Below are 12,332 nucleotides of genomic sequence, written 5' to 3'. Positions count from 1 at the left end.
CGATGCAATATAAGAGTCTATGCAAAATCTCAATTATTCTGTGATACTATACAGCTTTATTGTTTTAACGCGACTGAAACCGGTTTGCACTTGTTTACGTTCGTGTATCAGTTGGTTAAATTGGATGACATAAAGTCAACCAGGATATAATAATAATAGTATATTAATAATAAATTAATTTATTATTATAATAGAATAATAAATAATATTATTATTATAATTAATAATATTATTATTATAATTATTATAATTATTATCATAATTAATATTATAATTAATAATAAATTNTATATATTTATATATATATATATATATATATATGTAAAGAATAATTTTTATCTTAGGATAATTATTCTTTATTCAGAAATATCGCATTTATAGCAATAGATGTGTCTTGATAACGACTATTTGCTTTTACCATTCTTGTTTCTCTACAATTTAGTTTTTTATTTTATTCATGTTTTTCATGTTAATTTGTGTTTATATATATATATATATTAAGACAGATAGATATTTAAATATTTAAAAGAAAAAATTAATTAAAACGTTTCTTTTTTCATGTTTTGTGTTTGTTTTTTTGTACAATTCAACCGACATGATACAAATTGTAAATCTTTTCAATTCTTAGTGTAGTTTTGTAAAGTTTAATTATTATATGATTAAAAATGTATTATGCATCATGAGCTGAGGCGAAAAATATATTTTCATTAAAATGTTGTTTTGAAATGCCCACCGATTTATACACCTTGGTTAGTAGTAGAGTCCCTGATATCTAACTTTGTTAGATGGTTAATAAATACGGATTATATTTTTTGATGGGTCGAGAGCCAAAGTTTACCGAAATACAACAAAACAAAGTAACAGGGAATGAAGGACAAGGTATTTTTGTCTGGTCGAATTTCAGAATTATAGTTATGGATAATTTCTCATTCTTTTAAAGTTCATCTGAACTAATCATTGTAACTATTATATGTAAATATAATGCAAAAATTATTCATGAAATAATTAGTTTTTTAAAATAATGATAGCTCAATTGGTAAGCCCAGTTAATTGCTATTTTTTTTATAAAAAGTTCGTTTCGTTGCTAAGAAATGCATATTATGTTAACAAAAAAATATTACGTTGAATCCCTTTTAGAGAGACGATCACCGTTTACTTTTTAGACATCCATTCTTTTGTAACACATTCAAAGGTCAGACTGAGGGGCCATCGGACATCCAACCCCCAGACCCAGTCCTACGCAAGGAATCTGAAATTTCCAATTCTGAGACTGCATAGTTGCTAACGGACACTTAAGAGCATGGCATGGACAGAGATCCAAAATTTGGAGTGTTATTGATAGATTATGTAGTCAAAATAACTCCAAACATGTGTTGTTAATATTAAGGTTTAATTAATCTGGCTACTAATTAATCACCAAAAAGTTCGTTATAGTTTATTTTATTATAACCTTGAAACCGAAATATTTTTGAAAAAAAGCAACTAAAATAAAATAAAAAATAAATTTTAATATTCGATTACTTACGAAAGTGAATTAACGAGTGAATGCATTTGTATCGAATTAAAAAGCCTGTGTGTTACATTTATCAATAAGGGAATGATAATTTCTCATTAATAAATGTAACGCATAGTATTTACATTCTCTTTTCTAAAAGAGATTTGATAAAAATTTAAAAAAATTAATTTTAATTATGGCAGTATTAAAACTGCTAATAATAATTAAATTTATGATATTAAAGAAATTTTAAAAGCTAAGAAATATATAATGCCTAAAATGGAATCTGAGATATCAGTCACCCAATGAACTACTGGAAACAGCTTTGCACACATATATGTAAATTTATATGTTTTATATCTGTCGGGGAACTATGGTGAGTATTGATTGTATTTTTAATGAGTATTGATTGTAATTGATGAGTATTTTTCAAAACACTTTTTCTTTTTTTAAAAAAAAATATTACTTTTCGGTTAACCAGGAGCAGGAAATTCAACTTATTTTATTTATTTATTTTTTGTTTTATTTAATTGTTTTTATTTAATTTCTGTGTGTTTACGAAATGAATCAAATACAAAAAAGAAAAAAAAATTAAGTTGGTTAAGCTACATTTTTTTGGTGACTTTTCGCTATCTTCCGGCCAACCGAAAAGTACCCAGAAGAGTATGTCTGTAAATGTTTCACGATAGCGTTACATAAAGAAAATTGCTTGTCGTTTAACGCCAGTAATGGTTTGCTTAAAGCTCCTACAAAAAAGAATGAAAAAAACGAAGAATATGTTTGAATTAAAATTAGTGGAATAGGAACAGAATATCATAAAAGTTTTTTTCTTAGTAACATAAGTCTTCTTAAAGTTATTCAAAATTTCATTTCAGACTAGGCAAAAAAAAATCCAATATGTGCGACTGATTTGCATCTGAGCAACAGCTGCAGTATAACTACCCTCAGCCTGTGTTAGCCAATCCCAAGCCAGTATATTTAAATTCAAGTCAATCAACAGAAACAAACGAAATGCCATTTTTAAGCTTGAGAATAAAACATTTAACAGGATAATGATAACGATGCTAAATGATCTATACTCGAAGTACCTTTAATTAATATTTCGCAATCCCCATTCTTAAGTTATATTCCGATTCCAGCAACTCACAATTTACTGAAAAAATTACTCAATTTTCTTTTTTTTCTTGCCTGCTGTGTAGAAGAAAATGATAATGTCAATAAGAAAAATCAGCTGAAACCAATGTACAATGAGAAAATTTCTTTCCATTGCTCAGAGTATAATTTATTTTACATCAGCATAAACAATGAAAAATGGAAAAATGAAAATTATGGAAAAATATGACAACCGAAGCTGACGTCTTCAGGGGGTACCAGCTCCGGAAGTCGTAAATGCAAAACCTTTTTTATCGAGAGAGCACGACAAATGTCTAAATTGCTCTCTCTGTACACCAAAGGTTTTGCCAAAGTTCAGGAAGCGAAAAAATACAATGCAAAATAGGAAATACATCACGCAAATACAAAAGTATACAATCAAGACTAATACATAAGAATAAAACGCTTAAAAACGTACTTGAAAACAAATTCTATAATCAAACTACACGCTGGACTACCAAACAACAACTAAACGAAAAAACTACGTCCCCATTTATTTGATATGCAGATTGTTGTTTGGTAGTCAGGTGTGTAGTTTGGTTATAGAGTTTGTTTTCAAGTACGTTTTTGAGTGTTTCATTCTTATGTATTAGTCTTGATTTTAAACTTTGGTATTTGCTTAATGTATTTTACATTTTGTATTGTATTTTGTTTCTCTTCCTGGACTTTGCCAAAACCTATTGGGTACAGAGAGAGCAATTTTGACATTTGTCGCGCTCTCTCGATAGAAAAGGTTTTTCATTTACGACTTCCGGAGCTGGTACCCCCTGAAGACGTCAGCTTCGGTTGTCATATTTTTTCATAATTTTCATTTTTTTTATTTTTTATTGTAGTATGGAAGTATAGTTTTTAACTGTTGAATTATTTTGAGTTTTTTTCTAATTATTTTACATCAGCTGAGCGATACCCAAATATGCTTTAGTATGCCGAATTAAGAAAATAGACTATATAGCATACATTTATCGTATAAAAAGCATATTAGTCTCCTTTATGCAGCTAAACAGGGATGGATGAGTAAAATATAAGCGTATGTTGAAAAACTATTGCTTATGCATCAGCTGGTTTGTTAAAAAACATTGTATGTCCTTGCCGAAATAACTACAGTTTTGTTACTAGTTTCGTTATTCTGAATAATGATACTGTGCTAATTGTGAAATTTGTAATGGACAAAAAAAAAGAATTTCGCAAATCGAACTTTTGAAATAGATTCAGAAACAAAGATTAATTATTTAAGTAATGCTTATTTTTCGAAATAAGCATTTAATAATAAATTTGTTTCATAAAATAATAATAGTTTTTTTTCTCTTATTTTAAGTTGAAATTACGTTTGCTGTGAAATAATTTGTTTTAAATTTATCAACTATTTTTATAATGCTCAGATAAATACTTATAAAATACTAATAAAACATTAAATCAGATTATATAATAGGTATACAATTTAGTTTTATGTTTTTTATTTAATGGTAAATATATTCGTACTAATTTTTTTATAAAAATTAATAATCATGCATACACATAAGGTCATGCTGTTTAATAATTGTAATAAAATATAATTTTTCTGGGTTCCATTTAAAAATAGCGCAGATTAAATTCTATATTATTAACATTATAGAATTTAGTACCAACATGTAATATTTTGTAAATTTATTATATAATTAAACAAAATTTTTCTCCAATCTTCTTGGAAAAACTATCCAAACCGCTTCAAATATCTATGACTTGTCAATTTTGAAGTATTACTTTGATATGGTGCAAAATATTAAGATACACATATTTTTTGGTGAACTTTTTGTTTTATAGTTAACAAATGCTCTCAAATTATATTTTAAACAAAATATCTTATTTTGCCAGAGTTGGGAAACGAAATCTGCTTTTTAGCCATTTTTCAGTGCCTTGTCACATGGCTAAACAAAAACATTTTAGCAGCGCAGTATAAAATAAATACAAAAAGGAAAATCTAAAATTAGTAAACTGACTGGCTGATTTATTGATTTTAAAATGAAAAGTCCATAAGTATTTTCTTTTTTCCGGTTTGGTTGGAATATTATTTTAATTTGCTGAAAATACAAATTTCTTCAAATTATATTCCCCTCTCCAGAGATTGAATAAGTATTTTGCAAAAGCGACAGTTTGCAAAATACTTTTACGATTTGTTGAACCAAAGGATCCAATTTCCCAGGTTTTGATAATTAATCCCCCCGGTTTAACGACACTTTCTTTTGCTTCCTAAGCACAACGTCTCTCCCTGCTGACTCAATTACAACTAGGAATTTTAATTTATCACCTGAGCTTAAAACTTCTCGGATGTTAAAGCGTTTCAAGAAGTTAAAACAGTAAATGACTTCGGAGAAATTGCAATTTAGACGACAAGTTACCTTTGGATTTATGAAAGGACGTTTGGCGAAGTTAAGTGTTGACTGGCGAAAACTTCGCATCGGCGATTCCGTGCTTGTCGGATTTATAATGAGCAATTGTGGAACCTGCCTGAAGTATTTGGCGATAACTTCTGAGGCTGTTACATAAGGGAATAGGAATTAAGGTAAATGAGAAAGCAAGAAAGTAAATTATAATTGCCATTTAGTATAGTTAGAGAGACATTTCGGAATTCGCTCTGGAACTTGTGAAGACTCATAAACATGAGCTGATGAAGTGTATGAAAATTCAGCGAAAAAGTATTGCATTTGAAACTTACATAAAACGTATTAAAATAGGTGATCTTTTACTTTTAACTTTTGTGAGTAATATAATTGTTCGATATTAACGTTCCCTTTTAAACCTTCAGGACTGGAGCAAAAAAGTGCTTACCACGGCCTACAAATCAATACCTACTAGAAGAGAGAAGGCCTCAGAAAGAGTAACAAGAAATTTGATCCTTTAGTAGTTCGAACTAATGACATCTTTCATATTTTTCATTACTGTATATCTTAGTAGTCTGAACGTAGTGATATCTTTCTTATTTTTCATCCACTGCGAAGTTTATGTTCGTTATGTAGGACTACTAAATTGATCCGTGCTGAGGCCCTTCTCTTTTCTGGGAGGTGTTGCACTACGTACTCAAGAGTATATATATATACATACAAATACGAGAGTTCTGTACTTCAACCACTTAACTGATATATCGTGCAACTTAAGTCAGAAAGACTCGTTTCATATATGATGTTCCGTTCATATATGATCACCGGCCTTTAAGGCAAAATCACGAGACGAATAAATGTGATTTCATATGACCTGAAGTTGATAAAGAAACTAGAAATATTTTACTACGTCTACGCAACTGGAACTTGTGTTGAGCATTAAAAAAATGATTTTTTTAATTGAGTGTGAGGGGATTTAATTATCGACTATGTCAACCTTCATCTATCAAAAGGTACCTCATGATGGATCTTATCTTATCTTGTTGGTTGGTCGGGGTCCCTGAGGCCAAGATGGCCCTTTACCCCTTCATCATGAAGTAAAGATCGTTGAGGTGAAACCTTGTGGTGATAAGCATAATGCCAAAGTTGAAGCGGGGAGAAAATGGCACATTGCCATGGTGCGGAAAAGCTGTGGTGACTTGAAAAAGAGTTGAAAGTAATCAACAAAAATGAAGTCTACTGTGCTTTGCTTGAGGAAAACATCTCGATGTTTTTAAGAATACTTATCTCGAATTCATAATTAACATCTCCAATCTCCGCTAGTAACTAAACTGGCGAGGACCCGAGGGAAAATAGATGTTAGTAAAGCCAGACTCCTACTTGCGAAACATGCTTCGACCAGTCGGTTTCAAACGCAAATGACCGCCATTAACATGTCGGACAGGCCTAAATGCTACTAACGAAAGGTCAATGCAATCATCACGTTCACGTACGTCGAGGCTAAACAAGTTACTACTGCCGCTTACACGGTGTGTTCACGTTGGCTGGATTTGAAAACTATTTCATCTTGATGTTCTGTCTTTCAAACAGTGATCAGTGATCGACGTCGCAGAAGAACTGCAGTCATCAGGCTTGCATCAAACGCTCACGAAGAGAGGAAGAGATCATCGCTAAGGCAGGGAGGTGGTGACGACTGGCTGGCCGGAACTCATCGTTGGTCATCCCGCTGCAAGGCGTCCGAACCCCCGGCTCGGAGAACTCGCAAGGTACGTCCGTCTCCTAAGGCGTCTTCAGCTGGAAGTGATGATCATGATGGAATCAAGTAAGCATGTCTTATATACTAGTGATTTGGTGTTTAATAATTGTAGTGGTAGTTACGCCACATTACTCCCCTTCTAGACTTTTATCTGTGATAGAATTCGATGAATGTGTACCACTAGTTCAATCATGCTGGGTTTTTTGTATTTATTTATTTTTTATTTCTATCAATTTGCTCATTATATTTTTTCTTCATTTTTGTTTATTAACCGGGAGATTTTATTTACTTCATCGGATTTGTTTTTCTTTGAGCAATATATTTTTAAGCAAATCATTTTAATGTGGACCATCGAGCAATATTGGCAAGTTCTTTTCACGTACGGATCGCTACTGAGGGGATCTAATTACTGACTACGTCGACTTTTATCTATCAAAAGGTACCTGTTGATGGAATCAAGTAAGCATGTATTATATACTAGTGATTTGGTATTTAATATTTGTAGTGGTAGTTACGCCAAAAGTGCATATGTCGTTTATTCTCAATGCACAGAAACTATCTATTTTAAGTACTTTCCAAGCGAAATTACTTTTACACTTCAATCTTGTGCGTTATAAGAATAAATCAAACAATGCTTAGAATGAAATCGGAAACAAGAAAACAACTGATACTTTTATTTCAAATACTTTCCATGTAAAGAAAGTTAAATCCCTGCATTTTAAGCAAAATCACTTTTAAACTGTATGTCTTCAAACAATCTTAGGCTAGGGAAAAATTCAAAATCAAGAAAACTGGAAGAGAATGAAGTAAGATTAAATTTATTTTTTTAAAAAAAAACTGCATCAGATATTTTCAGCAAGCAAATAGAATGATATAAATAGCATATGTGTATAAATTTAACTAGGCCGTTATGAGTAACAGATTGATTTCTTCATGAGGCCCATTAAATTCTGTTTTAAGTTGACATGGATATTTTACAAAACAGAGCAGTTTCTGTAAGAAAAAAATTAAAAGCTAAAAATTAAAAGAAAACCATAAAACCTTCCGCTGTTAGCTCGGTGTCAAGAGGATTCTAGCCTTTGAATTCCTACCACAGAGGATATATTCCGTCAACACTGGAGTTAGTGCGAGTAGAATCCATATCAACCAGCCTCCACTGGGATTCGAACCTGGGGCACCTCATTGGGAGGCGAATTCCTTAACTCTTCAGTCACGACGGTTCCTTCTATCTCAAATATTTTCATGACCACCGTTGAACAGCCAACCCAATTTAGGTTCAACTCGGTAGCCTTGTAATTTTGAACCCAATCCAGAAGGCAAAGGAGATCCTGAATCAAGTATTGGGAGAAATTTGCTTTCGTTGAGGATTTTTTTGAGGGAACCTACCCACATTTGCGTTACATAGAGAGGAAAAACACGAAAAGACTCATAGTTTTCTTGACGGCAAAGGGATTTTAACCCATGATTCGTCCACCGCGAAGATATTTTACGTCAGCACTGTGGTTCATACGAGCCAGGTGCTGAATTTGTTTCGATAAGGCATCGCTAGGATTCAGACACGGTTTACCTCATCGGACAGCGAACGCTTTAACCCCTGAGCCACCACGGCTCCCTCTGTCTTACTTTTACTTTATTTTATAACCGTCGTTGAACAGCCTATCTCATTTTTAAGTTTACGGCTTCTAATGTTCAACTACGTAGCCTTGTAATTTTGAACTCCTGGATCAAGTATTGGGAGGAATTCGCTTTCTTGGAGGACTTTCTTGATGGAACTAACCCGAATTTGCGTTACATTGATAGGAAGACCACGAGAACCTTCCACGGTTACCCTGATGGCCATGGGACTCTGGCTCATGATCCGTCTACCACTGAGGATATTTCACGTCAGCACTGTGGTCGGTGAAAGCCGGATGCGGAATTCGTATCGACCAGCCATCGCCAGGATCGAACCCCGGTTCACCTCATTGGAAGGAGAACGCTTTATTACCGGAGCCATCGCGGCTCTCTTCTGCCTTATTTGTAACAATAAGATTTTCAATATCCAAAAGCATATTTTATATGAACGTTCATTTCAATGAATATTTTACAGTAAAAAATAATGCAATCAGCTAAGTGCAAAAAAAAAATGAATTTTATAACAAATAAATATTTTCCGTTGAAAGAGAGCATTTAACGTAAAATAGTTTGTTTACAAAGAAAATAATTAGTCTAAGATGAAGAGCTAATTTAATTTTTTATTACCCATTAAATACGACATCTGTTGTGTCAGTTTTAACTATTTAAGTCACGCTCCAGTAGACCAGCATTAATCAAAACACTCCAGCATTAATCAAACATCGTTCATTTTTTTTTGAATGAATAAATATTCTGATTGAAGATAATATAATTAATAACAAAACACTGTTTCAATTGTAAAATTTAAATTTTCCAAAAGCAATGTTCGGTCACTTACCGGCTCCTATATGGACATCCCTGCTGGCGAGTGTTCCAAAGCTGTTTGTGGCAGTACACCTGTAAGTGGCGGCGTGGACGTCCTGTCTGTACTGGTCGGCTCGAAATGGTTGGAAGACTAGTGATCCATCAAGACGGACGTGTCGGAGGCCTGGAATATCGACAGCTGCTGTACCATCATTGTTCAGCCATCTGACCACAGGACTCGGACTACCAAAAGCTGTGCATGGAATGATTGCTCCGGTGCTATTCAAAAACTCATGCCGGCTCAGTGGTTCGTGCAAAAATGAGGGACTTTGGCGAGTATTGGAATGTGATTGAGCTGCAAAAAAGCGAAACAAAATATTACAGTGAATAATTTTCTTGTAATAAACTCCCTACAATAAGTTTGTCACGAGCAATTCTTTCTTTAATTGCACATATTTCGTTTACTCAGATTGTGATTGGTTGTTTTTTAAATGAAAAGGAAAGATTACTATTGGGCATGGGCAGATCGTGATTTTGTGGGGCCCTGGGCTGAAACTACTTTGGGGCCCTAATAGCCATTTTGTCAAAAAAGCTGTTTTCTATTGATGTAGATAAGTATATAGAAAAAAATAGGACAATAAAATAATTTTATTAATTTTTTTCACTTATTTATTTTTATTTGTCTATACAAACAGCAACTGTACAACATTATTGCANAAGAAGATCACAGATACCCATACTTGAGAGCTATGACGTCAGCTGCAGTTTATCGTTCCTGAGTAAAATGGCGTGTTTAAGTTAAGCTAAATTTCCTCGCGTAAGTTAAAATGTTAATTAACGTGGTGTTAATTAAATACAGCTCCGTATTGCACATCAAATTTGCTGAAATATAAATCTTTTTCGTCTACATTTTTTTACCTAACTTAGATTTATTATTTGTTAATGAATTTTGTTGAAACCGTAATTTATTTTTGTATTGTGTAACTGGCAACTTCGATGCTTAATTAAATTGTTTATGTTCTACCTCTTTGTGTTAAATAAGAAATTGATAGTGAAATAATTGAAATCCCTGTGAAAGAATCTTTGTGTAAGAATATAGAATGTATCACTTAAGAGAATTGATATTTGACGGGTTTAGTTTACTCAAAACAGAATGAAAAGAACAGTTCCGTACCTAAACAAATACAACTTTTCAACAGCCTATCAGGATTGAGATACCCAAACTACGTCACTCGCAAGCATATCATTTAACATACGTTCAAGTTTGAAAAGTTTATCCAAATATTTTCACTTTAATCCTTCCGCAGCAAAATGTTATGAGTTATTTATAGCTTGGTTTTGAAATGGAATTGTGTTATTGTTGTTCTAACGTGAAAAAACAAATTCTGTTCTTTTTATGCTGTTACGTAATACAATCATACATACGGATTACCTATTTATTTTCATTTTTGAAACAAATTCGGGCAAAAAAGTACAGATGGCATGAAGTACTCGTACCTCAACTCCCAAAAATTATGTTAAAAAGTTTCCCCTATGTGTCAAATAATTACTTTTTGACATATTTTTTATGCTGGTGACAATCAAAAAATAAGGTATAGTATAACACTATAGTATAGTACTTAGTATAATACTTGCTTATCCATTTTTCTTTCAATTTGAAAGCACTCATTTCTATTTTTTTCTTCAAAAAAGTGCATAACTAAAAACTCACTACATTTTATCTCTTTAGTGTTTTACAATAAAGTAACATCTACCTTTATAATATAAATCTCATTTTTTGTTACATTAGAAGAAAAAAGTAGCATTTCTTTTAAAATGTGAATGTTGCCTTATGCATGTCCAAATTTGAGAAACTACTGTTTAATTATATCATCAAATTATTCTTATCATACTAATAACCACATGTTCATTTTAAACTGCTCTATCAAAGTAACAATTATTCCAAACAAGTAGCAAATAAATAATCTATTTTTCTAATTATATAATGTATTCATGCCACCAAATAATTTTAAACGTAAAATACGCTTTCACTGGTAATCCAAGCAAATAAGACACCTATATTTGCAACGGCAGAATCATTAGTCCAGCAAAACTATTCCGTTAATGACGCTTCTCAGCGGGACCTGGCTTTAACGCAAAAACTGTGGTATTCCAATTAAACACAAACCATCAACAAGTGAATCCACTCAAATGCAACGGCGTGATTAATTGGAGCCAGGGTTGGACAATTTCTGAAACGTGCACTTTCACATAACATGCTTTATAGGAAGATGAATTATCGTGGTTACATCTCTGGCGATGGTTGGCGAGCATTTCAGAGAAACCTTACAATTAAAAGGGACAGAGCTACGGCTGAGAACTTACGTTTTGAAAGCACAAGGTAGACAATGAGAAAATACTCACCAAAGTTGTGTTGACTTTAAAATGAGGGTTGTGTGACAAAATGAGAACAAGAATTATTATTGTTGCTAAGGGCTGTGGTGATTTGCTCCCTGCTCGCTTTGCACACCAAACACTATAATTGCTTCCCCACGACTTTTTATTTCTTAATGATAATCAAATTCTTAGATAAAAATGAAATGTTATTCAATTGAAAAAAATTCCAGTTCTTCTTTATTTTATTAATACCTGGATCATTTTTGATTACATTTGAATAAAATTTATATTCGGTAACTATTTCAGATTCATCCACACTATTTTTTTAAAAATTATTATTACCCATTGTCAAAATAGGCGTTATTTTGGGTTTGATGGTGTGCGCACTTTGTTTGGAAGTCATAAAACTTTTGAACTCAAGAGTAATAGTAAACAGTGCGCATGCGTTGTCATTGTATGCGCTGCTATGGCGACCGCTGCTGTTTAATAGTTTTTTTGGAATTATTCTTATTCACTTTTAATTCTGTTATGCATTAAGTTGGCGAGTTTATTTTTGAGATATGGGACCAGAGTGATCCCATAAGTACTTCTTAAGTTGAGAAAGAGAATTTCATCATTTTAATGGTATTTTTGTTTTTATTTTTTTTAAATTTAGAATCAGAAATTCTGACCTACTGTTCAAACTGGATCATTTTCAATACTAATTCAGGTGAATATCACAAATAAAGAGGGTCCTAAACTGACTGACACTGTCCCAACGGTTAGAGTTAAAGCAAGAAAA

At 32.4% G+C, this 12,332-nt stretch overlaps 1 protein-coding gene across 3 annotated transcripts in view; it reads right to left on the bottom strand.

Moving 5' to 3' along the window:
* The window catches only part of LOC107453534 (cell adhesion molecule Dscam1), a 139,220-nt gene that overhangs the window by 112,369 nt on the left and 14,519 nt on the right, over positions 1–12,332 (bottom strand). For all 3 annotated transcript variants that reach the window (XM_071185813.1, XM_043048070.2, XM_071185867.1), the window contains exon 2: positions 9,210–9,530. In XM_071185813.1, the coding sequence (XP_071041914.1) occupies positions 9,210–9,530 (321 nt within the window). The remainder of the gene's footprint in view (positions 1–9,209; positions 9,531–12,332) is intronic.

This window comes from Parasteatoda tepidariorum, chromosome 1 (assembly GCF_043381705.1).
Source record: "Parasteatoda tepidariorum isolate YZ-2023 chromosome 1, CAS_Ptep_4.0, whole genome shotgun sequence".
Taxonomy (NCBI): Eukaryota; Metazoa; Arthropoda; class Arachnida; order Araneae; family Theridiidae; genus Parasteatoda; species Parasteatoda tepidariorum.
This window is presented reverse-complemented; position numbering and strand designations above follow the sequence as displayed.